Source organism: Chaetodon auriga, chromosome 8 (genome assembly GCF_051107435.1).
Source record: "Chaetodon auriga isolate fChaAug3 chromosome 8, fChaAug3.hap1, whole genome shotgun sequence".
NCBI classification, from domain to species: Eukaryota; Metazoa; Chordata; class Actinopteri; order Chaetodontiformes; family Chaetodontidae; genus Chaetodon; species Chaetodon auriga.
Window position 1 is genome coordinate 12,945,234 of NC_135081.1, and position 27,721 is coordinate 12,972,954.

A 27,721-nucleotide genomic window follows, 5' to 3' on the forward strand; every position below is an offset into this window, starting at 1 on the left:
GTCCTCTATCTTGAGAGACCTGCAATGCTTCAGTGCACCTGACTTCACTGACCTCATGAATATTGCTGCTTTTAACCTGAATCTAAATTCCGCTGAGTACATCGTCTACGGTCTAACTCACAGCAAAGTTTATGACAGTCAAGAGATTACAATATTACATTTCCCATTCAAAACAATACATGTGTTGTTTCAGCAACATCAACTTCAGTTTCCTTTAATTACGGATTCTCTCTCTCTCCTTTTATCTGTCTTTTGCCTGATAAGACTTGATCCTGAATCCCACTCAGGTGGCATTTAAATTGTTTCATATACGTATTATGCTGCCAGAAATCCCTTATTAGCTCGTCAAGCAGTGGCAGGAATGTGAAATATCTTATATTGTGCATTACTTCAGTGCGGCAGTGCATGCCAGGGAATGCCAAGGTCAACTGGAAACAGGAGACACACTGAACTGAAGTCTATTCATTTGAATATGTATGTGTGCAGCGTTTTGTGGGAAGTCACTGCTAAAGAGTAGGCGTGATTTTAACATGAAAATAACAGTAAACTGTAGTGACCAGTTACAGTTGCCTCCTTATATTTTTACCCACCACTGTGTGGGAGTTTTCCTGTTAGCACTGATGAATGATGCACAGTTAGTAGCCACTACGTTTCTGGTCCCAAAGAGGGATGTGTTGTCCTCAGTTGTTATTTGCAAATGAAGTGATGGTAATCATTTGAACAACATTAGCATTGGTTAATTCATCACCCAATTTAAGGTGATATTGCTGATGGTCTTTACATTGATTTTAGGAACTCACATTAATAACTCTCAAACTCCCATGTCATTTTTGATTGTACTGCTCAGCTCTCAAGTTTCTGGTGTGTTTGTTAAACTCACAAGTTGACAATGAATACATTAATCCCACTTGTGATTACATTAAAGGGCAAATAAATTTCCATTTCCAACAAATGATGAAGTGGCTGTCCCGCTAATAAAATAGCAATAAGAGTTTGCAGCCACGTTAGCTGCTCTGCAACACCGCGCGGCTTTAAGCTACATGCTAAAATTGGCACGCTAACAAGCTTATAGTGACATTGTTAACATGCTGATGCAAAACAGCTATAATAATCGCCATTTTAGCATGCTACCATAGTTTGTGAGGTTGACCGATCAGCACTGCTATAGCTGCTAGCATGGCTAAAAGTCCCCTGAGGGGATGTAAATTCTCTACCACAAATTCTCTACCACAAAGACTGGGCAGGTCCTGCCTGCTAATAAAACAAAACATAGATAAACATGAACAAAATACACATTTGATATGTTGTGTCAGGTAAATTTATTGTGGAATTCTCCTCTCTGAATACTCATAGCTGTGTCTTCCTCTACCTTAAACATCTGCAGTATGGGCACATCTTGGTACTTGGTACACACCCCTTTGGTAATTTAAGAGACTGGTCCAAAATGTAAAAATACCACATGATGTGCATAGAGGGATGCAAGTATGAAAGACTTTTTGTACTAAAAATAGTCAGTAAACTCACCGTTCAGTTGAAATAAAAACCACCATTACTTGCTTAAAGTGATCGGAGTGCTTGAAACTGACACTTCTCCATCAGACAGGCAAACTAACATCTCCTGAGAATGAGCCTTGTTGCATGCGTCACTCTCGACACCACGCAGTTCATAAGCCCAGAAGAGTTTCCCCTAAATCATTTCAGAAACCTCACCAGAGAAAACAAGGTGACCACATCAGCTGCCGTGGAAGTCCTGGGATCCCTCTGCTGTTATTTCTTCTCTCAAGGTCACATGTGACTCACTGCTTTGACTGGCAAAACTTCCAACGCTGGGCACAAGGTCTGCTGGAACCCTCATCCTTTTTTCATGCCTCTCTGTTTCTCTCAGCTACTGCTTTCCTTTTGCTCTCCTCACACTCTCTTAATATGTATCTCATGGGCCTTCATCAGATACACCACGATATCGCTCTCAGTCTCCTTTCCTCTCCTCTTCATTCCAATCTGCCTTTGCCTCTCCATGTGTCCACTTTCTCTCGAGCTATCTTTGCCCCACAATGATAATTTCAGTATCCTGCTGAGCCTTTTTCATCAGTTAGTAAAATAAAGGCTTGTCCACTGTGATTTCCATCTGAGGGGCCCAGGCAGTGAGTGATATAAAATATCCTGAAACAAGAACTCTGAGGTGGACCGCAGGAAGGCAGAGAGGAGAATATGAGAAGGTCAAGAACCTTAACAAGGCAACATGCTTCTTCTCTCTCTGTACAACAACACAGATTAAAGTGGTGTGGCCTGGGTTTCCTGAAAACCTTTTGCATTAAGGTCATCTTATCCCTCTGACTTACAACAGAACTAAGGTGACCTTGAATTAAAAAAATGGATGGCATGCATGTCCAAACACCGCAGTTTCATAGTTGCTACGGACCTCATCAAAACCAATATCCACATTCATAGAACTGCTTTCACTTGTTAGCGTAGTGTAATTTAAGAGTTATTTTATTGTGCAGTTTGATGTGTGTGTGTATGTGTGTGTGTGTGTGTGTGTGTGTGTGTGTGTGTGTAGAATTACAAATGAAATAGTAAATGTCTTTATGAGTTGTCTTTTGGGACAGTTTATAGCCCCAGTAGATAGATGAGAGGACATGAGGACTAGAAGGACGCAACATAGGTCCCGTTCCATGTCGGCACCTTAACCTGTAAATTAAAGAAGTACCCTGAACAGTTTTGTCTGAATGTGTTAACAATGTTAAAATGCAAATGGAGAAATACAAAATGTGGATATTCATTTGCACATTATAATCACATGATTACCCCATTTATGACTAATATTATGCAAATGTGCTACATTGGGGCTATAGACTAAGTGCGATGCTCCAATCACACAGTGAGCAAGAAGTATTGCATCTTGTATAGCTTTTGAAATTAGTTAATTATAACCATTATGCTTGTGACAACGGAAAACCTTCTAGTCTTTTAAGGCCCAAAACTTTTCTTAGCACTCTAAAATATGTACAACATTCGACACCCTCAGTCCTTCAGGATCCCCTCCAGACGTGCTTAATGATGTATATAAAACACTGTGCTTTGACTAATAATGTGTTTCTGATATGGTTTTTTCACAAAAATATTCTATTATCTTGTGAGAATCCTTAAAATCACATCTACTCTGTCTTCCTCTTTAAAAAATCCTGAATCTGTGATTATACAAATATGTGACATTTCACAAGTTTAACTACTTCACAGGAGATGTTTCCTACTTCACTGAAAAAGTCCATTGTCAGTGTTTGGGCATTGTAGTGTGTCCACATCACACCTGTGTAAATTGAATGTTGGACCAGCATTGGCTTCCCAACTATTTATTATATCACGAATTCTGCGTTTAGGCTCACCTCTTTGAATTGCAATATTCAATAAGCACAGAGAAACTTTCCACTTCCAGCAAATGAATGTGAAACCAGTCTTGTCGTGTCAGACTCTGCACATACATATTTCTGCACAGTGAAGCTCAAACATTCAACTGCAGGAACAAAAATATAACATATTTTTGGGCTTTAAACTGAATATGTATAAGAAAAAAACTTTCCCTCAACAACAAAGAGAGGATTCCTCCTCCAGGCTGGACAGACATGAAATAGGTGCAAATAAACACTATATGAACTGCAATGCAAATGGAGGTATTGGTACCTAATTAAGAAAAAACTGAATTGACGTTTCTGTTAGCTTAGAATATAGCATGCTTCTGCAAGTATTCTGACCAGCACAGAAATGTGAAATAGAAGAAGAAATCTTCCACTATAACTGCACAAGGAGCAGTTACACTAACCATTAACTGGCCTGTAAAAGTTACCACCACAGGCATGTCAGATATGTACAGTTCAACAAGGACCTAATGAAATTCATGCTCTTTGCCACATCATCACTTCAAGATTCATGGCGGGCAAAACCCTTTCAGATCCAAATGTTATAAAAATCGCTCATTTTTGATTTGCTATGGTAGAGGATGTTTAGATCCTCTCGTTCTCCTTCTCTGAAGTTTACCTACAAAGATGCTTTACTTGTGTACAAGCCTTTGTTGAAAAGTTCACCTTTCACTGTCTCGGGTCACCATCAAAACAGCAGTTATCAGTTCCCTTTTCCATTCATTCGTTTATGAGATCTGTTATGGAAATGAGTGGGACTCGAGTGGGTACGGTGCTGGATAACACACACGCACACACACACACACACACAGACATATTAAATACATGCACACACAACCACTTGGCCTCTTGGCTACCACGGCACCTCACAATACTGTACACACACATGTTGTACACAGACGTTACCATGGATGTGAACAATAACAGGCTTTGGTAGTGAGCGATCTGCTATCTGCGTGTAGTATGCAAACAAGATGGCAAAAGCACTACAAAGAACTAATCTCGTCATCTTTGCAGTTGGATTTGAATTATTTATCACACATTAATACTCACCTTGGGAGTCACTTTGCTGTCACCAGTTTTCTGTATGATAGCGCGCCTTTATTGTCCCCATACGACTCATTTGATTTCACAGTGTGTGTATTTTTCATGTCTAAGGAACATACATACATGCATAAACAGTATATACAGTACACACAGAAAAAGACACATAAGTTTACTTCATTCATCTACATAAATAAATAAGTGCCAGGCCCAATTAATGTAATCAGTGAGGTATTGTTTTAGATATGCTACAGCAGAGAGGACTAGACTTAAATACATTTTGACTGGATATTCAGAATAAATCAAAATGCTGCGTAACTGCTGACAGGCCAAAACCAGCCAACAATTTATGGACATATGGCGAGTCAGCAAGGAGCCATTTCTTTTGTTTAAATGTGTGTATGTGTGTGGAACAGTCATCCCGTAGTAGCATCTGGTTCACCCGTTAACACCCACGTTTTCCCTGCTCGTACGCTGCAGACCTCACCGCCATCACACACGTCAAGAAGGCTCGTCGTGAGTGTGTGTGCGTGTTTGAGACGATGCACGTCCAGCTTCCTTTCCACCATTGTTGTGGTGTATCCAGACCTCGACGCTGAAAGACATGTGTGTATTTTTCTTTGTTTTTGTATTTGTGCCCGTGTGTGTATGTTCAGTCATCCTGTGGTGAGCTGTGACCTCACCACTAAGACTTCCCTCACATGCCTCAGAGACTCGTAGGTGGGTGAGTGTGTGTTTCTCTGATTACGTTGAGACCTTGCGCTTCTACGTCAGAGGGTTGTGACATTTTGCCGTGCCTCTGCATGGGCCGGACGCTGAGCAGCTAGAAAAAGACAAAAGACAGAAGATTATTCATGTCAGGATGTTTGACATCAGAGATCAACGTACTGTGTGATGTCAAGGTGTGGGAGTGCCCTTTTGGGATCACTATACTGAGATGTCTCGTAGCCATTCTGCATTTTGACCTCTATGTGGGAAGATCTATTTTTGGTTGAAACCTTCATGAAGTGAGGCTACTATTGTATTTGTCTACTGTATAGTCACTCCTTTAAATGCTGCTGGAACACTTTAACATATTAAAAAAGAGAGCTGGAGAGAAAGGACATTTCAATGAGTTTCAAACCGGGACTGCTCATTATTCAGACAGCCCATAACTCCAAAACCCCAATAGCCCCGTTTGATCTTGGGCCCATTTGTCCTGCAGCCTGTTATCCTGAAAACAAACACCCATTAGCTCTGATGGCCCTCTGCTCTGAAAACTCTCTTTTGATTTTTTGCCCTCACACACATTCTGCAAAGACTCACCCTACTCTGCCTCTGACTGGCTATTGCTCTTTCATAGCTCACTTGAAGTCACTTTACTAGCTTTTTCAGGAGCTTTCAACCATATCTAATGGTCATCATATCGAGTATTTCGCAGTATATATTTGGAACAAACTGTAAAGCTAGTAAGTGGACCTTGAGAGAAGTTTTGTTGAGGTTGTTTATCTATTTTGTAGAAGGATAATGTAAAATCTGATCATGACAAATATATTTTTCCTCTCTGGGTCTGATAAATAAATGTATGTTCTCCATAGTTATTTATTTAGCAGCTACACATCATACTGTATTAATTATCATGTAAAGTGTTTGATTCCAACAGCACAATACAGCCTGCTACAGTCCCTTATGACATTATAGTTTGTCTATTGCACACAAATATACAGAAAAATGCCGTTTCAGTCTAAAATCAAAGTCATTTTGACGGCGCAAGTCCACTGTAAAATATGACGGTGATGACCTAAAAGATCAGAGGCCTAAAGGTTGCTGGTTTAATCCCCGGACCAACGGGATGATTCTGCTTGGGGAAAGCAAGAGAGGGCAGCTTCCAGGCTCGGCTCTCAGTCAAACTTCCCTGAATAAATACAGGGTAAAGGAAAAAAGCCAGTGAAATTAGTTGTGGGACATGTAACAATAAATCATACTGTATTTTTTTTTTTTTTTTTTTTTGGTGAAATAGTATAAAAACCATCTGGAGGCTGTGGACCAAACACTTGAAAATGCACTTTATGGGAAAATATGCTAGCATGTTTGCAGCACAGTCCTAACGCTGAAGACAGTCATTAGAACTGAAGCTCTCTCACCAGAAGCTGTGATGGTTCATAGTACTTTGGCCTTTGATTCTTAGATCTCAGGGCTCAGGTCCCTAAAACAGTTCTTCTCAGCACGCGTCCAGTGTTGTCCATCCTCACTATGACAACATTTCCACCAAATGATGTTCAAACAAGCATAACCAGCCTTATTAAATGATTTTGGCTGGATCAAATAAACAGCTGTCAATCAGGGTATTTACATGCTGTCGAACCAGGTCTCTAAACATTTATTCTGGAAAATGTTTCTTTATTCACACTGATTAAAGCTACTGGCCTTGACACATTGGGTGTGTTACAGACTGGTTGTGAAATACTTATTTAAAAAAAAAACAAAAAAAAAAAACACTTCTTCACACTGTAGAATTTGCATTACAGGCATATGAAAATAGTTATTTCTGTATTGTCTTACCACAGTTTTTCAGTAATGAGGAAAATGTTAAGGAGAGAAGTTATTGGCTTTGTTTCTCTCCGAATAACGAAAACTTACATCCTCAGCAAAGAAAGACATTTTAACCTGAACTTATTCTTGTCATGGGTTTTTTTGTTTTTTTTTTATTCTTATCCTTGAGCACTGTCTGTCATGGTAAGATCATATTTTGCTATTGTGCCATGTTTATATGGCGTATTCCATTAAAATTTGCCATAGCCTGGTTATTAGGGATTTTTAGAGAGCATTTGAGCATCGTAAAAAGTTGACCCCATTCACGAATGAATCCACATCGTCCTCTGATGATCTGCTTTTTAGACCCCGCTTTGGTGTCGCCTACACCATTCACCACTTTGCGTAATCGCGAAGGATGCAACAGTTTATTTTTAGGGCTGAGGGGAGAGAGAGAGAAACACAAAGACAGACAGAGAGAGGGCTGTGCGCTGGATAACGAGGTGGGTGGGCACACGCTCGCTCTCTCTCGCTCTCTCGCTCTCTCTCAAATCTCTCTCTCTCGCTCTCTCTCTCTCGCTCTCTCTCTCTCTCTGTGCTTTATAAGTACCGACCTGTGATGGAGACCCCATCACACCGCAGTTCACTTTTACGCAGTGGAGATGAGCGCCCGGATAGCGAAATCCAACCCGGCCATGAAACTGATCGTGGTGAGTAACGAGAGTTTCTGCAGCTCTCCTTCGGGGTCCGCTGACATGATACGATCCGCTGGAGCACAGGGACACGTCTTACTGAAGGAGTGACATTTTTCACTCTTGAGTGAATTCTTTCGCAGGGATTATTGCGAGACCTGGATGATTATTGCGCTTCACGCGGTTCAGAGGAGGCAGTTGGGTATATGCGCACTCGGTTTACTCCAGATGTATTCACACACATACACACACACACGTACACACAAAACAAGATGTTCGCTCATCAAATGTTATGTTCCCCGTGTACAGCATGCATCTGTGCAGGCAGGAGGATGTCTAACTTATTACAGGTGGCGATAACTAGTCTGTGCGCTTCAGTCAGGTAAATACAGTCCGTTTTTCAGAGTGTCCGTCTTGTTTACACAGTCACCGTTTCTGAGGAGACATGATCCTTTATTATGATGCCATGTGAGTGTTATTCTAGCTCATAGTCAGACCTTTTTCCTTATTCCTGTTGCACTAGTAGTCAAATTCAAAATGGCATATTGTTTGCGTGGTAGCTCATGAATTAAATCCGTCCACTATATTAGGCTCCAATGCGTGTACAGTATATTTGCATGACATTTCCACTGAGTAAAATGGTTTTTGTCTCACTGGGATAGATCATCTGCTGTACCTGTGATCGGTGAGGTTTTTTGTGGATAATATCACCTTGTAAGATGAGTCCAGCTCCTCATGCGCATTGTAGAGAAAATTGAATCTACAGTATGTCTCTTCTGACATTCAGTTTAAGTTGGAGGTTGTTTGCTTGTGATGATTCATGACGCTCATGTTTTGCCAATTTTTTTATTCACTGCTGTGAATACCTACAACCCACGCAATGGACCGCTTTTCATCAATGAATGAAAGTTTACATTGGATCATGTTTCATTGTTTCAAATGGCAGGTTTGAAATGAATGAAACTTCACACTCTCAAACCAGAGACGCGGTGTGTTACCAGCAGTTACTGTTAACTGTAAGTCTGTTGTTACTCTAATTTGTCCTACAACGCTCCTTAAGGGTTTTTAAATGTATGCCTCCAGGCTAACAGCAGTTATTTCCTTTGGTGTGTTTTGCATGCTGTGCTGTGTTGGGGCCTTTGCAGGTTTTGCATATGTTCATTTACAGATGTGTATCAGAGCTCAAACAGATCATACAGTGTAGCTACAAAACACTGGACCCACTATCTGTCCTCATGGCCTGTGTGTGTGTGTGAGAGAGACAGAGTGTGTGTGTGTGTGAAGTGCACGCTCAGTCAGTAATCGCGTTTGTGTGTGTGCATGTTTCATTTCGATGTCGTACATAAAGAGTATTTCATCTACCGCAACGCAGTCAGCACTCCACAATTGGCCTAAAACACTCAAATATTTTGTTCTTACAATTTCTCACGTAGCGTTTTTGTGCTTATCCATCCTTCAAATAGTCAGGCAGCCGTTTGGCCAGCCAAACGACTCTATTTAGCCAACTAATGAGTCAGTCGTCAACCACTCTGTCTCAACTGTCAACATCCAGCCAGTAAGTCAATCTGTGCTCCTCCTGATCCCTCAGACCTTTCTGCCTGTTTATCCGCTTGTCAGGTAGCCAGCCAGTCAGCCTCTCCGTCAGTCTGTCTGCCATTCAGCGTTAAAGAGACACTCAGTGTTGTTTTGGCTTAGAAGTCCGGCCATAAACACACCTCCTGCACCTGTGTGCTCTTCCTGTTCCCCTGCAAGCTTCTGACACATGTGGTTGTGTTTTGTCTGTTGAAAACACTTTTTGCTTGGATTCTTGCCCTGGATGATGTCAGTGGAACAGACATCAAAATGGGGCTTCATGCTGTCAGTCGTTTTGTTTTTTTTTGTCATGACACGTGTTTCAGAATGTAAACAGTGATCTTTGTTGGAGAAGTGAGGTTCAGGGGTGCACAATAATGCAACCTGAGGTGGATTTTATCTTTTCTCCTTGTCTGGTTGGGTCAGTAGGCAGTAACCAGCCAGCCAATCAGACTGGTTGCATGTCATCCATCCATCCATCCTGTAATCCCACCATTCACCACACTGCATCTCCCTCTATTATTATCTATTATCTGTGCTCCTATCTTTTATTTACGCCTCCTCTCCCTCACGCTCTGTTGTGGCCGTTGGCATTAGCTGCCCCAACTTCCCTAAACCTGGCAGCAGGTTCACAGACTACAGGGAGGTCACTTGGCCAAATAGACTCAACATGATTTTTTTTTTTCTAGACAAACACTGGATAAAAGGGGAGGAAGTGAGTGTGACCGGAGTGGGGTGGGTGTGAAGGTACAGCGCCAACATGTTCTAAACAAACAAGCACAAACGTTTATTCAGTATTTATTCAGTAAGCAACGATTGCCTCTGGAAGCTGCTTCCGCACACCGAACTTCCCCTTTTCCATCAACAGTAGCACTGATAGCAGAGGTGTGTGCTGTATGTGTGTGCGTGTAGGACCGAGTGATTAGCAGGTACAAAGAGCAGAGAGATACAGCTGTTGTACAGTATTAGTGTCCTGGTCGCACACACACTGGGATTCATCTCTGTTTTATCTTGTAACTCTATGAGTCATATTAAAAACAGCCTGACTGATCTAATGCAAATGTCTGTAGAGAAAGTTTATCTGGCAGTAGATATGCTAAAACACAATGTGTTTGATTTATTCTTCTTCACATTTAAGCAGCCAAACAATGTTCTCGTCATCTTTAAATATATAAAATATTCAGACAAGCTACTCCAGCTACTGTTTTCTTTTTCTATATCTGCATCTGAGTTATCATGCTGTATGCAGTATCAAATCCTTTGCTTAAGTAAAAGTAGCAATACTGCACTGTAAGAATAATCCTGAGTTAAAAGTCCCACATTTAAAATTTTACTGAAGCGAAGGTATTATCAGGAGTAAAATGTGCCATTATGCAGCAAAATGTGTGACGTGTTATTATATATGAAATGATTCTGATCATTGTACTGTTGTTTCTGGTTGAGATGTAGCTACTTTAAACTACTTTTATCCACAGTAGTGTGTAGTTCAGTCCAGTGGTTTCCAACATAGGCATCATCATCTTTGACCCTTCCAAAGGGTCAAAGTATAAATCTGAGAGATCATGAGATGATTAAAGAAAGAAGGAAAAGTTCTGTTCTGCTACACAAATTGAATTCATTTGTTGGCTGTCTCTAATCCTTTTCTCGTTTTTTTGTGAAATGTTGCATAATTTGACCTGTTTGGGCCTTAAAAAGTTTTTAAATGAAACCATGTGAGAAGTTTAAAGGGAAAATCTCTCACTCTTTGGTGGGACTGCTAACGACTTGTAGACATCTGAGATGTGACCAAGAGCCCCAACCAGGCACTGATTACTTTTTATAAGAGGTCACAAGCCAAAAGTGTTTCCAATCACTGGTTTAATCTTTAGCATTGCGTCGTATTCTATAAGCTTGTCATATGTCTTTTAATGCGGACTCTTGAACTGCAATGTACTGCAATTTTTAAATACTGCTGTAGTGTATAAAGTACAACATTTTCCTGAAAACACTGAACAATATTCTGTATTTGTTTCAAATGAGTCATTGGTCTGAATTCCTGGACTAAAACTCCAATCAATAGTTTGGTCTGTGAAATGAGAGATTTTTTTTTTTTTTTTTTTTTAAACCCAAACTGACATTTTCATCAGCAAAACCAACAAATATCATATTTGAGAAGCTGGAACCAATGAATTCTTGGCATTTTTGCTTGACCGTACAGTATTAAAATCTCACCAGAGCTGCATATATTAAACATGTGCTCCCACACATAAATAACTCAATTTTAACACAAGATTTTTAGCAGCAAAGTCAAAATTAGATGCACTTCTGTTTGAGTTGCTGGCACGAGCCTATGGAGTGAATATTGCTTGCATTATCGAAATAGTCCAAGTTGAATTTCATCAAAGATTTTGAAGAACGGCGTGATGACAGACTGATGCAGCACGGCAGCATGTGCCATAGTCGCTCTCTGTCTCTGTATGAGTGAAAAAACACAGATTCCTTATTCACATGAAGCAACACGCACGCACACACGCACACACACACACTTCCAAGAGCTGGAATCCCCCCTCAGACCACCTGCGTTCTACAGTTAACTGAAGCCATGTGCCTGGTGGATAAGCTGGTGTAGTGTGGTTTGGTCCCTGGGTGCCATAGCTCTTCTCCTCATGCCATGAATTTAAACCTGACCTCAGGCCCCTAAACTCTGATTCTCCTTGTTTCTTTGCGTGTCACTGCGCTCCACACTGGAAGTCAGCCTTAACCCCGTCTGTTGGAACTTAGTTTCATACTGCAGCTAATTTGTTCTGTGAGTATTTAATGTTTAATAGTTTACTGTTTCAAAATGTGATTTACTGAAGTTGGTTAACTTTGAATCAGCTTACAGTCATTTTTTTCTTCCATCATCAAGCTGCCTGACGGATTACCGTCTGTTCAGTGCAGTGCATCTGATGAGGAGAATTTTATTCATTTACTCAATCAGTTTTTTTCCCACTTGATCAATAAGCCCACTGCTCACCCATCATCCGTAGACGTTGCCCTCTTTCGAAGCTCAGAGCATTTCGAAGGTTATTTTCGTCAGGTGTCTGAACCCTGTAGTTATGCTGCTACAGTCCATCTGTCATGCAGCACTCACAATGCAGCTCATCCTGTTTCACCAAAGCGCTCTGTCATCATCACACTTCACTATGGATGTCATTCTGACACCAGACAGGTCATAGAAGTACAAAAACCCTCATTAATCTTTTAAGCCCTGTCTCGCCAAAGGACTGGCATTGCTTCAGGAATTATTTCATTGACTGTCAGAGATATACGTGTGCCCAGTCAAAGCATCAACACGCTATGAACAACTGCAACTTCTCGCTTGTGTTGTGTGTCGTGGGAAGCGTGGCCCATCTTCTTCATCCAGCATGGCCTCGTGTATCACCTCACATTACAGACAGGAACACACTCGTGCCGTTGTTTGTTTCATACAAGAGGATAGCATCTGCTAAGAAACACATGTTCTCTGTTAAAGAATTGGTAAATATCGTTTTTGCTCTGAATAAACACAAGTTTTTCTCTCAACTCACTTCAAATGGGATTTACTGGCATAGATTACATAAGCAAACTGTATCAGATGAAGCTGATTTAAATATGTAGTGTCTTTATTTGAACCATTAGAGGCAGGCAACTTAGCGAGCCAGCTTTTCCCAACACGCAGCTTCACATCCAGCTCTCCTCAGTTACAATCACTGACAAAACAGCTGCCCTGCCTTGATCAAGGGCATCTTGCTTTGGGAAGGTGAAACGTTATCATTACCTTCATACCTTCATCCATCCTGTGCTCTCAGCTGGCTGTGCTCCATGTAGGATATGCCTCTCGCTGAGCTTTGCTCTGATGATGTTAACAGTATAATTATGGCTGTCAGTGGCCCCATGCTGCTGTGTAATTTGGGTTTCCAGCAGTCGTCCATGATGTCGTCAGATGGCAGCTTCTAAGGGGACAAGGAGGGTGAAAAGTTCAATATCTCTTTTAGCTGCTGATAGACGGACTCACACACACGCCACAGGACATCTTCCCAATAAATTCACTCTTAAAAAGTTGACAGTTTGTCTTTTTCCTCACTAGCTGAAAGCTACTGTACTGGCTGGAAAAGTGTGGTTCTGTCTGAAGTATTTCACGACCAGATAACACAATCAGTTCGACTTCAGATATTGTTTTTCATCTCATACATTTCGTATGCGTGACAGATAATCTTTGATTCAGGGTGTAGCTGGACTTGATTTGAGTATGTTGACGAATTGACTTCATTAAAAACAAATTACATTCAAGTAGATGCCAGAGAAATGTATGTTGGGCTAGGTGTAAAATTACAATTAACTGATTAACTCCAGACTAAAAAGGCACTCTATTTTAATAGTAGGCTGCATTTGATGTTTTGCAGAGGTTTAACAGCGCATGAAGTTGGGAAAGATAAAAGAGTGAATAGTAAACTGCAAAGGTTGTAAGCTAGACACATGATGTACAGTGCATGAGTGTATTAAACCAGTGAAGCACGCTGTTTTTGTTACCATCTCAAAGGGATTTTTAGCACTGATCATAAAGACGTGATGCATGTGCTGTCGTTTTATTTTACCTACTGAACATGGCTGTGTATGATTAAGCAGGGGTCTAGCCAAACTACTGTGCTGTATGAAGGAAAAACAATATGAACTCGAACATTTCCACATGTGCTCAGACTCATCGGCTCTCCTGACTGAAGATAGTCCAGCTCTGCCAGTAAACGCATCCTGGCTTGAACCAAAGATTAAAGTTGAAGCAGCAAGTGTAACTGTACCCATATTTGCAAAAAGCCAGGTGACCCTCTGTCAGCCCCTCCGTACACTCCACCCTCCTGATGTTTCTAAATTGATTGGATGTGGTCTCAAGGCTTAATAGTGTGTATATACACTTCTTAATTTGAAGAGCAAGACTATGATTATGGGTTTGATTCCCGCTGGGGCCACCCATGCTACAAACAAACACATGCAGCCATGGCACTGCTCAGCAAGTCGCTGTGGATGAAAGCCTTCCACCAAATGTGGTGCTCCGAGGTCGATAGGTTTTGCCGGGAAAACCGCTGCGCTTGCCATGCTGTTTGAAGCTTAGGTTTCTATTATGGTGTGTAAAACCCATTCATCTATTTTTACTATCTTTTTCAATGACCTCCATTGCAAACAGAAATAGAAGGACGCAAAGTTAAACCTACACATTTTGTTTCTTTTCTGTGAAGTGCATCATCGCTTCGGACTGATTGATTTTTTTATGTGCAGTGTAATGAGTTATCAATGGAGGACACAGACGCAGTTACGCATATACATGAGCAGCAGATCAAAGTAGTGTGTAGCCTAAGCAGTACGTTCAGTAACATATGGCAGATGTGGAAGACGCAGCTGTACTGTGCTGCACACATAGATTTCCCATCAAACGATTTCTGTGGCCAAATATTTTGTAATATAATATTGAAGGAGAGATGCACGAGCACACGTGCGCACACACACCCTGAACGTAACACTCTTTCTCACTCTTTCTGTTTCGCGCGCACTCACACTTACACATTGCATATTGTGGTCACGAGTTTTAAGGTAAATGGGATAAGTACAAATGCACACCCGCAGGAAAAAGATCAATGTTGTGTAGCGGGTAAACTGTAGAACAGAGTGGGTGAGTGTTTTGTATTCTGGTGGTGAATGGGGAAAGCCCAGTAACCTCCAACAGTTCTCTTTATGAACAGCAGCCAGGAGAGGCGACCGCAGAGCACACAGACCAACACTGAGGAAGACGGTAATTGGACATGAGCACTGACAAACGTGCGCATACATACACACACACACATGCAGCAACAAACACATTACTGCATGTTTGCCATCCTGCACGTACACACACACACACACACACAAACACACACACACAGAGACACACGGATGTTTTGTAGCTGTTTGATGTACGAATTCATTCATTTTAGAAGATGAACACACAAACAGGGTGGAAAGCAGAAAACCACATACAACCGTACACACATACACACAAACACACGCACACACACACACACACACACACATCACATGCAAGGACGGCCTATTGTTAGTTTGTCCAAGCAGTGAGGATGTATCCCGGCCAACGGGAAAGTCCACAAAGCCAATGGCTGAGGGAATTCAAGGTGGAAGGAGCCAGATGTGTGACATCTGGTCTGCATGTGGCCTCAACCAGCTGCATGGCTGCATGTCAAACATGCTCACCAAGTGATATCTTAGATTTTAGGTCTGGCCAAAGCTTTTCAGTTCCTGCTCAGGCGATGATACATGGGCTTGTTTTTGAGGCAATCGCTACATATGTCCGTCTCGCTAACAGCCACCCACTTTACAGTGTGTCCATATGGATGGGATGCTTTTAGGGGGGAAAAGATATATGGGTGTGGTGTGCTCTTGCTCAAGGGCGGGATTATTTGTTGTAGATCAGATCACGTCAGATGCTTTTCAGCTACAAAGCAGCCTGACAGAGCTGCTGACACGGCTGTGAGACTGCTGGTGAAGTCAGAGAACGCAGACCTGCACAATTACTGTCTATAATCCTGTGTCATACACTTTATTCTAATTTAATATTTGCAGAAATACTGGCATGACTGAAACATCTGAATTCATTTAAAAGCTTTGGAAAACAGTTAAGATGCTGAGAAACGATGCCAAAACTGCAATAAAAATAAATGTGAACCCTTAATGAAGACTAATAGTCAGGATAAAAACATGCTCACAGTATTTAACATCATGACTTTAGGCAACTCAAAGGGATGATATTGCCTCCTGCAAACATGCTTAGATTAAGAATGTACTTGTTATTGAGCGAGAGGTTGACCCTGTGCAGTAATCCATCAAACTGCTGCTGAATTCTCTCCTCTGACTCCCTGAACTGCTCTCTGTAAAGCAGAGGAAATCACTTTAGGACCGCTTGTCCACCAGGAGCTTCAACTTTACAGCTCTGACCTTTCTGTCAACTCTTCCTTACTGGAAGCTTTGGGTTGGCCAGTGCTCCAAAATATAAAAAAGAATATTTGAACCTTTGGCCAAAGAGGAGCTGTGCACGAGATGGCTTTCATTAGAGATTTTGTCACTGCTGTTGACTCACTGCTAACCCTTTTTTCTTTCTCTTGCAGCTCTTCACGGCTTCTCTTTCCTGGGCCTTCCAGCAGCAGGCCGTACCGCCAAAGTACCAGTACCGTGACCCTGTGACATCTGAACTCCTAATGTGCGACCAGTGCCCTCCTGGTACAGCCATGAAGCGACACTGCACCGCTGACACACCCACAGAGTGCCAGGCCTGTCCTGAGAAGCATTTTGCCGAGAACTGGCACTGGGGGGATACATGCCAGTACTGCACGTCGGTACGTATGAGGCCAGCAGTCTCTTCTTCTTAACGCCTAAGCTGCATTATTGTCTTCATGCATGTTTCTCTTTTTATGCTACGGAGTGTGATACATGTCAGGAATCCTGCCTAAGTTCAGTTTCGCTGTGTTTTTATCCTGCAGCTTGTCCTTTAGGCTGCTCTTTTGTGGTTTTACATATGTCTTTTCGTCAGATGGGTGACCATACTGTTTGTTTACATTTTGGTTCAGCATCTGTCATTTTTGGAAACCAGCATTTCCACTTTTGTTGTTGTTGTTACTAAAAATGTGCTCAGTGCGGTCGAGTCACCCTCCCCTGTAGTTTAGATAAATGATGTAATATTACCACTGGCATACTCTATGTATTGTCCACCTCTTCTAGTATGCCGTTTCTATCATTTGTCAAGATGCTGCGTGTTAAAGACAGCTTGTGAAGTTTTATGTTCCACATCATGACTGTGAATTCATACATTTTCTGCTCATGTATGCACATGCAAATCAACCTTTACTGTATGTTGCTGTGTACGTGCAGCAGGTGAGTGACCGTGGTTTGTTGTGCTTAGGTGTGTAAGGAGAGGCAGCTCGTCAAGCAGCAGTGTAACAGCACTCACGACCAGCTGTGTGAGTGTGCTCCAGGTTTCCACCTTGTGGTGGAGTTCTGCATTACACACAGTACCTGTCCACCCGGCTATGGAGTGACAGCCTCAGGTAAGACTGATATTAAGATTATCATTACTATTATTTGGCACATGTAGTAGCAGATCTGTCTTCATTTTAAGATGTTTGATAACCAAGACGACCAGTTATTTTGTGGGTTTACCCACTCAGCATGTAAATCAGATTTAAGATAGGAAATCAATGATTAAATGTACATATCTGTGCTAAAACTAGAGAAAATTAGGAATTCAGTCAGCAGACAGCCTGGGAGGTGTTCAGTGAATAAAAATACTATTTGGCTAAAATCACTTAAACTTAAGAAAAGTGTTATGTGCATGCGTGTGCATGAGTGTTTGTCACTGGTCCAGTACAAATGTGTTTCCGGTATTTTGAATAGAAACCCATCACTCAATAATTTATCCTTTAATCTTCTGGTTTAGTGCTTTACTCTTCCGCTGTCTCTATGTCAAATCAGTTCAGTCCAAATATGCTTGACTGGCAAGTCAGGAAGGAAGCCTTCTACTGCCAAAGCAAAGACACACATCAGCTACAGATCAACATTTTCACATTACAGTGTTCTCTCCCTCGTATCACTAGAAGCCCGTCTCTCTTGTCTCTGTCTCCGTCTTCCTCTGATTCGCAGAATCAGATCTTTTCCAGATGCAAACTCTTCTCTTTTCGCAGAACCAACTTTTACTCTTCTTTTTTTTTGATTCTGGCTCTCTCTCTCTCTCTCTCTCTCCCTCTCTCTCTCTCTCTCTCTCTCTCTCTTTCACACACAGACACACACAGTTTGGTTTAATTCTACACAGATAGAGATACTGCATAGAGGGACAGACACATGTCATGGCTTGTTGTCTAGTTTTGAATTTGACATTGCGACATTGTCTACACATGTCAAAGAGAGGCAGTGGGAGTTTTATTATGAATTATAGTGTGTGTGTGCGTGTGTGTGTGTGTGTGTGTGTGTGTGTGTATATATATAAACAGAAAACACACATTGATGCATGTCTTTGTAGGACTTCCACATCAGGCCCATTCTGAGTTGAGGCAGTGTTGCCTTGGACATGCTGTGTGCTTGCCACGGTCAGATTAGACAATGTGAAAGAGTTAAGTGCACACATGCATGGATTTATTGTAGCTGAGTTCACAGTTTAAATTTAAATGTCTTGTCTTAATTCTGTCCTTTAAAGTAAAGTTTTAGAAGTGATTCAACTCGCGTCTTTTTCACCATAACCATATATTTTCTCAGCATGGCTCTCCTACGTATTCCTCTATTGATATTTATTGGTAAAGACACTGAACAGTTTGTAGCAATGGCTTGTCATTATTATTATCATATTGAAATCATCATTAATAAAAGAAATTCTGATGGTTGGAGCAGGAGAACTGATTGAGAAAAGAGTGCAGTGTCCTTGTCTCGGATAAACGTTCTGTAAATTCAAAAGTAATGTTGGTTTTTGTTAAGTTAAAACACGAGGGAGAATATCTCTGAAGGAAACAGTGCTCATGGAAACACGGAAAAGTCATCTTCAAGTTGTTATAGTGTTGAAAAGGATCACTCCATATTTTCCACAAACTCCATTATTTGCAACTGCAGCCTTTTGTATGTGTAAACTGTGTGAAGTCAGTAATTTTTAAACAGCACCATTTAATTGAATTGAGGAACATCTGTCACTGTGATCTCAATGTCATGTGGGGCCATTATATTCCGTGCTGTCACAGCTCCTCACACCACGAGGTTATACCTGCTAGCATCATCACAGAGATGAACGTTTACCTTTTTTTCATCTGTGTGTAATGTACGTCAAATGAACCATGCTGATTTCATTTCCTGTCATCATGTAGCTTTGACATTTTATCTGAGTGAAGGAAACGGAACGGGGTCATATTTGTTTTTATTGGAGCTTTAAATAGTCTTTATGCATCAGTCATACGAGCGCCATTCACATTTTTATGATTTCTTCTCCTGGTTGACCACAATACCTGGTTATAATAGATCATAAAATGTGGGTTTTGGCAGAGATAATACTGAATTGTTGCTATGTTCTGCAACAGTGTGAAATCTTTTGGGAAGCGTAACTCATCTTCAAAGGTCAAGCTCAGCTCCCTTCAGTTCTCAGGTTCTTGTCTGTAGGAGTATCAGACAGTGCTGGTTTCAGTGACATGAGTGTATGGTTTTATGGTTATACACAGTATAGACTGGATGTTACGCATATATCTGTCAGTGAAAGAATGACGAAGGCATGACAATGTGTCCAGTCATCTCTGAGTGTTAGCTGTGACGTTTTCTGTGCTTTTTCATTTGTTCCTCTTCATACATTATCATGCATATTTTCCAGCATAATGAAAGAGGGAACTTGAAACACAGATATCAGCCGGACTTCCTCTTAGAATTAACTGCAGCTCGACCATAACAGGCGTGAATATATTGCCTACGATAAATATTTGATAATGCTTCTTTACTGATACACTAGGGGCTAACTTTGTGAAAATACTGCACTTCATTCTAAAGGATTCACTCTTTCAGGAATGGAAAGGCATTGTGCAGATAGATTTCTGTTGTTCTGCTGTTTGAGTCTTAACAGAGACTTCTGAGTGTTAAAATCCATACTCAAGCCTTTTCTCATAATACAGCACTAAATTTAGCAGTTTTTTAAGCCGGATGCAACAGAGGGTGTCATTATCACAGTGGATATCTGACCTGAAATCCATTTCAGATTTTCTCCTTTGCTGCGTCAGTAGTGACTGCGGGCAACTTAAAGAGAGGTTGATGCTGAATTTCAACATTCCAGTCAACAGAATCTGATATTTCAACTGTAACCGCAGCACTAACTGGCACTACACTTCTCATGACTTCATCTCAGACCTGAGACCACAACCCAGCCGCTGCATAGATGAAACAACATTTTCCACGGACTCTGGTTATTATCTGACCCCTGTAGAGTTGACACCGCTCTAAGGAGAGATGCCTTTTTCCATAAATTCCTCAAACATGGATCTACAGCCGGACTTGAAAGTCTAATGAAGCTCTGCAGACATGAGACAGCATTTCAGGGGATTCCCCTCCCTGAAGCTGAAGGACTCATTATGTAATGGCTTGAGTTGCGGTTTGGACCTTTAAACCACAGGATGTTAGAAAACCGATGGTTCAGTCTCCCAACAACACATGCCTTTTATGACTCCATTCCTCTCTCCTTGATCTCCTGATTTGTTTGTTTCGAGTTGTGATTCTTTCTCTCTCCCTCTCTGAACACAAGATTTTGAGTTCATTCTAGCTGGTTTATCTGTTTTCGGAAACTGGTTTATGGTATTGACGAGGAAAGACACAGTGGAGCATAATGTACGAGAACAAATGAATGAATTAAACAATATAAGTAATGTTTTCTTTTATATTAGGGCTGCACCTATAATGTTTTTGTTATCGTTTAATCCGGCAATTTTCTTGACTGATTGATTATTTATCTGGTCAATAAAATGTTATAAAACAGTGATAAATATCCATCAGAATTCCCCCAAACTCAAGTTAATGTCAATAAATTCCTTGTTTTATCTAAGAAATACAAAAATCATCTTTTTTTTTTTTTTTTAACTTATCATTTATTATTAAATATAGGTTTGCTTTATCAGAAGGCGAAGAAATCCTGGAAATCCTCAAAATTGAGGAGGTAAAACTAAGATTTTTTTCATTGTTTTCACTTGAAAAAAAATTTAATTATGAAATGATAATCAAAATAGCTTGCAATTAAATTTTTGTTGTGCAACTAATCGATTAGCATTTCAGCTATTCTGTATACATAGATGTTGTTTAATCAACGTAATTCCAGCCAATTAATATATCTCTTACTATGTAGAAGGCAGAATAAAATGTATTTTTTGTCATTGCAGAAATACACAAAATTGAGTTAGCAGCCTCCAAACTCAACACTAAAAAAACAGTAAGTAAGGTAAAAATAAAACAATAGCAAACAAAACTATAAATGTCTGGCAGGAGTAAAAGGAGCAGTAGCTCGGATGTGCAAAGCAGCAGTGAAACCAGTATGGGAATGTAAATATAAAGTCTTCATAAAAACACCATTAATCCCTGAATACTGGGCTATTAATTACAGCACCTGCCAATGTGCTGTAGATACAGATACTGAACACAGTATCCAGAGAGAAACACAGAATCAAGGACAGTGGACCTCTGTCTAACTGTATAGTTCATTTGGTGGCATCGTGCAGAATGTGTGTGCATGAGTCAGCTGTGGCAGACAGCTGTGGGGGCAGTCGCACAGTTTGTGGGGGACACTTGGTGGACTGATTCAGAGCAATTATGGGTCTCGGGAAGAAGCTGTTTCTATTGCCTTATAACATCTGCCAGATGTGAGGAGTTCAGGCAGATGATGACACGGGTGTGTGGAGTCTTTCCTTATAGATGCTGGCAGCTTTCCTGGGGCAGTGTGAGCTGTAGATGTCTTCCAGGGCTGGGAGCTGCATGCAGTATGTTACAATGCTGTTTGTGGTGCAGCGGTAGAAAGTCACCAGCAGCTGTTGGGAGAGACCAACTTTTGTCAGCACCCTCAGGAAAAACATCTGTGTTGTCTTGACCACGTGATGTTCTCTGACTGCCCAGAAACCCGACGCTCTCCATTCTGTTTCCACTGTGAAAACTTTGGCGTACTTGTCATTCCGTGACGAAGATGATGATTAGCTCTTTGGTCTTCGCAACATTTAGGGACAGGTTGTTCTCTGAGCATCAGCTCGCCGAGTTCAGCACCTCTGGGCTGTGAGCTGATTCATTGCTGTTGGAGATCAACCCAATTACGCCAACCTAACAGTGGTGTTAGCGACAGATGCAGGAACACAGTCGTGTGTGAAGAGGGAGAAGAGGATGGGACTCAGTATAGATCCCTGTAGTGTGCCAGAGTTATAGTGGAGAACAGGTGGGGGCCCAGTCTCACTGTTGTCTTCGATTTGCCCATGAGCAGAGCTAGCACCTGTGTCAGCACCTCTGTTTTAAATGCTATCTAAAGCTATTTCTTAGGGTAGAACAGCGCTAACATGCTGATTGTGCAGAGACAGAAAATTCTGAGAAAAAAAAAAAAAGATAAATGCCAGTCAGTAACCATGTCACACTTTGGCTGACACATACACGTACTGTACATCCTTTGTCATCAGTGGTGCCGGAAACAAGAGCAACTTTTCTGTATGTACATCAGCAGTTTCATATATTCATGCTAATGGTTAAATGTTTTCAAGAAAGAACACACTGTGACATGATAGCGGGAAACTACTTAAAGGTTAAATCTGATATCTGCACAGCTTGTCCTCCCACACACTTTCACTTCTATGTTGTAGAGGTAAAAAAAAATGAGGATGTGATTACAACACTAGTTCCACCATGCGGACATCCTCATATCCTAATGCCTGCTGCAGGTCATATACCAGAAGTTGTTTATTACTGTAATGATTTCATGGTAACTGCCAAATAGTTTTCTAACCTGTTGAAATATAGGAAAATATCACTGGAAATGAGTAAAAATGTTAGTATGCGATCAGGCAACATTTGAAATTGTGAAATAATCGCACAAACTACATGAGAACAGACAAAAAGATGTTAGTGAATTCTCCTTTTTTTTCAGATATTATCATTCAATAATATTATCACACCATCTCTCAAAAATATTTTACATGCATTATGAGGTCATAGTCATTAAAATATGTTGACATATATGTGTGCATTGAATTTTAGACAGATGTTTCCCCATTTCCGTTTGTGTTTTGATAAGTTAGCACATATGTCACATGTTCATCTGACAAATTAGCTGACAAATCAATTTTGCACTGCGGTTTAAGTGGCACGTTGTCATAGTAATAACACTCATGTACATCAACCGAAGAAGCGTGCTATTTCCTATACGAAAGCAAGCTATAGCTACTGAAGTGTGAGTCATTCCCAGAATCACCCAGTCATCTGTCGTCCTGATGGGTAGTCACATGTCGCTGTGGTCGTAGTTCTTAGAATCACATCATCTTGGTGCCTGTTTGATCAGCTTCACACACTGTTCACACACTGAAAATGACTGAGATGTGCCAGATGAAACTAGTTTGGTATTTTCTCAATTTAAAATATTTGTTTCAATAATTTTAAATTACATAAATTCCATCAAAATCACGTTTCCATACATAAGATTCATCCACTATTCTGTGTTTATCTCATCCAGGCACGCCGGTGAGCGACACAGTGTGTAAACGCTGTCCCGCTGGTCATTTCTCCACCAGCGACTCCTCCACCGAGCCGTGTCAGCCCCACAGAAACTGCTCAGATTTGGGCTTGAAGACACTCAGATGGGGCACGTCCACTTCAGACAGTCTCTGTGACAAGACGGCGACACCGGAGTGCTCTCAGGATCACACTATGTGCCACAGTGGTAAGACACTTTACTACAACTCTGCAGTCCAGTTCTCTCTCGCTAATAGAAATTGTACAGGAGGTTTTCGGTCTAATGCAGGCTGGAATCAGGGATGAGATTGTTTGTGCAGTGTTTACACAACAAACACACAGATTTGATGATGTTTTTGAGCCAACCTCAATTGTCAACAACTTAAAATCAGTCAGAACTGAATTATTTCAGACATGCGGTCATTTTCATTCCTGAAGGCAGGGGATTTCCTCGGTCAGGTTCGTTGTCCAGATTCCTTTTTTTCCCCCCCAATTTCTGGCGTGTTTGAAAAACCAACACAAGAGAGAAAAGCCAGAGCAAAGGCTTGAAAGGGATGTTTACAGCACTACTGTCATAATGACCCATGATGGATCAATTACTCCTTTAACTGTCACATCCTCAAACTACAACAGAGGAAACTGAGTCAAGAACAAGACGAGCTGGTGAGTCTTTGATACTCAGACTCTAACTATGACAGACGCTGGCAATTAATTTTAGAGGAGAAGCCTCAAATATCACACTGAATTCCCAGAGCCTGAGAAACCACAGTCACTGAGGAACACACACATGCAGATGTACAGACCCTGGCACACTCATGCAGACTGTATACTGCACTTTGAAGCAAACACACCAAGCTGTTGCCCCTCAGGGAGGGTGATGCTCTCCTCAAACATCCACTCACAAATTCTCTTCCTGCAAACTACACGACCACAGATTGTCTGCAGCAGATCCTGGAACAGTTTAGCAGTTTTATTTAACAAGAAAAATGTGAAATTGAAAGCAGTTGGGATCCTGAAGTTGCTACGTGATTTGGAGAAACCACCGGGATGTCAATGTCAATTATAGAGGAAGCCACACTTGTATCATGCAGACATCAGAGAAACAAGCCTAATATCCTCCTCACTTTAAAATCAATCATATTACACCAACATTTGTTTTACTGAATGTTTTTGAATTTACTGGTATCGCTAATGTCTTGCAAGTCAGTCAAGTCAACATCAAAACAGAAATGTTTCATAATAATATGAAAGTTAGAATTTCATGATGACAGTTTCATATCATCTTTGCTTTGTCGGTATTGATAAATCTGCTGTCAGCTTTGGGTTAACCCATAATGAGAGCAGGTACGTGTCAGGGTTTTTAAACGTGAAAGAAAAAAGCCCCTGCTCGCCCCAAAAGTACTTGTTTCTTGCACATCTTGCGGAAACGTAAGGCGTGTGATGATGAAATAGTTAGGTATATGTGTGGTTCAGTGCGACTCAGCAGTAAAGCGCCGCACGTTTAGGAACAGCTCACCTCGATTCGCCTCATGTCACCGTGCAGCTCTGGTTGCTTTGTGCAGAGCAACACAGATGGGTTCAGTTTGGTTTGGCCCTGGAGACAGATGTCAATGGTGGTTCTGTGCTGTCAATGGAGAACAGAGAGAGAGAGAGGAAATCCTTGTTTCTGCTGTGGTCAAATTACAAGCCAACAGTCACACACACAAACACGCATAAACAAATCCAGACATATAATAGACTGATGGGACTCTATGGAGACCAAACCATGAAGTCAGTATCTAGTCCAAACATCACCTGTGGGCCTCAAATGAAACATCTTTGAAGAACACATTTTAATAGATTCAGTCCTTGGTCCGATTGCCTATTGTGCCGTCTGCTCTGTCATACGCTGAACTGAAATTAAGTTTCCCATCCATTTTCATGTATAAGCGCCACAGTCAGGAGATAGAAGTGAGAATAGGTAGTTTCAGCAATCACTGTGACCACAAGTGACAAATGCTGGATGGTGATAAGTGTTAACACATAGTGAAACTGCCATACAAGTGTCATTATGTCAGTGAAATGAATCATTCGGTCCGTTACACAGCACTATCTTTTTAAAGTGTGCTGACAAACCATAACCATAAGACATAAGCTAGAGGTCATACCAGGCCAAAGGTCAGAAGCAACAAAACTCCTGAATGTGTTGATTAGACCAGGCTCATGTTTTATTTCTCATTAATTCAACTTTTCATTTGTAAGAGAAACAATATGTTATTTCCTCTTGTTTTAAGCTGTCAGACATCCAGCAGCTGCACCCGTTTGTTTCAGCATCTTTTTTCCCGGAAGATCCGTATCGACAGTATCATATTTTTATTGTATGTTGTGACAATGTTAATCAAAATGTTTTTAAGCCCACTCTCCCTGTTCGCCTCTCTGTCTTCCTCTTACAATTCATTCCAGATGTGGTCCTGTGTGAGGAGGCAGTCTACCAGTCCCTCTCCTCGCTGCGACTGTCCTCGGTGCCCCTGGAGCGGCTCTTGGAGAGTCTTCCTGGGCGCAAGGTGGATCGTAAGAGCCTGGAGAGGCTGAAGAAGGCCTGCTCTCCCCAGCAGCAGGTCCTCCAGCTGCTGCGACTGTGGAGGGAGCAGAACAAGGACCAGGACAAGCTGTACGGCATCATACAAGGTATAAACAAACTCTGCACTGTTTTGTTTCAGCCAATTCTTAAACAAGTCGTGCATTTGTGTATTAATGTTCACACCCTGTTCCTCCAGGTGTGAACCACTGTGAAAGGAAAGTCTCCCGCTGCAACAGCCTAAAAAACCTGACCCTAGATGACCTAATGCAGGTCACCAACAGCCTGCCAGGCGTCAAGGTTAAGCAGGAGGATGTCCGGGCTGTGGTCTCTACCTGCCAGCCCCGGCAGTACATCCTGCAGCTTCTTCACCTCTGGAAGACAGCAAACTATGACCTGGATCTAGCCAAAGGTCTGTCTCACAGTCTGAGGGTGATGCGTAGCCAGGGGGCACCACGCTACCTGCTGAAAGGCCTGAAGAAGATCAGCCGCATCATAGGAACCACCTCCGCGCACAAGATGTATGAGAAGATGTTTGTTAGCATGCTTCAGGATGAATCGTGTTTTAAGGCTCATAAGCCCTTAAATGAATAGAGAACTGCAAGAAACAGGAATATATTAAAGAATAAACAGACCCTAATGCATTGTCACACAGTAAGCACACAAACATAAAGAGACACACACTTAGTGAGCAGGCGGATAAATTTATGTGAATGAGGAACAGACATGGGTCACATGATAATGTCAGGTCTTTTAAGATATCACCAAATGACATCAAGCTATGCATATAGTGCCCAGAGGTATTTTGTAAAACATAAAGGCAAGATGGGAAAGTAAATTCGTCTTTGCCTCTCTGATTTTCTATTAAAACCATTTTGAGGTAAGAATGGATGCTAACAAATTCACCCTCAGTCTCCACTATCTGTCTGTAGTGATGAATTTAATAAGCCTTAAAAGAAATTTACATTTTTTTTTTTTAACACATCTGTGTACTCCAGGCAAACCGAAACAATGAATATAAAAAAAAATCTGTCCTGGGAACTTTTTGACCAGAGTCTGTGAAAAATGAAAAACTATTTAAGATGTAAATAGCACACTATTTTATGGAAGATAGGCTGGCAGATGTTGTGTTTTTTATTATTGTTGCTTTCTCGCTGATTGAGAGGAAGGATTTGGTTTCATAATGAAATACATGTATTTTCTACAGTTTTCCTTTGTTTGTTGGTTTGTAATGGACTGCTGGCAAGTAAAGCTCATCTGAATTTTTTTTAAATTGTCAGCTTTATGAATGTACAAAGGAGTGCAATGTGTTTTCTATTTAAAAAAATAATAATTTTACTTGCTGAATATGTAAAGGCTTGTTTTTATTACTTTATCAGAAATACTGGATTCCAAATGCTGCAAGTTCATGAAGTGATATTTGTTTTATATTTTGTTTTATCACTTTTATATTAATAAATGTATGATCTTTATTGTATATATGCCTGACTGGTCCTCTTTAAGCTTGTATAACTTTGTGAACACTTATGTCAAATGATCTGATTAAACCAGTTTGTAAAAATGTGTTGTTTCTTTGTAAATAAGTCAAAAACAACAGTAGCCAATAGGAACCAGGCCGACTCCCACCAGGCACTGACCAGGAGCCAATGAGTCTTTGTCCACTTCCACATGTAACCAGCCATCACTTGACAATA

The 27,721-nt window shown here is 41.1% G+C and overlaps 1 protein-coding gene across 1 annotated transcript; it reads left to right on the forward strand.

Moving 5' to 3' along the window:
• Positions 1-7,546: 7,546 nt before the first annotated feature.
• On the forward strand, positions 7,547-27,583 carry LOC143324804 (tumor necrosis factor receptor superfamily member 11B-like). The gene is made up of 6 exons (XM_076737546.1): positions 7,547-7,678; positions 16,381-16,608; positions 17,172-17,316; positions 23,472-23,678; positions 25,913-26,137; positions 26,227-27,583. The coding sequence occupies exons 1-6, from the start codon at positions 7,631-7,633 to the stop codon at positions 26,619-26,621; spliced, it is 1,248 nt and encodes a 415-aa protein (XP_076593661.1). The 5' UTR covers positions 7,547-7,630; the 3' UTR covers positions 26,622-27,583.
• Positions 27,584-27,721: the final 138 nt, after the last annotated feature.

Bases quoted from the DNA above. Each gene is read 5' to 3' on its own strand.
- LOC143324804 (XM_076737546.1), top strand. From the start codon at position 7,631: ATGAGCGCCCGGATAGCGAAATCCAACCCGGCCATGAAACTGATCGTG. The intron at 17,317-23,471 runs GTAAGACTGATA...TATCTCATCCAG, and splicing joins CTATGGAGTGACAGCCTCAG to GCACGCCGGTGAGCGACACA. The intron at 26,138-26,226 runs GTATAAACAAAC...CTGTTCCTCCAG, and splicing joins GCTGTACGGCATCATACAAG to GTGTGAACCACTGTGAAAGG.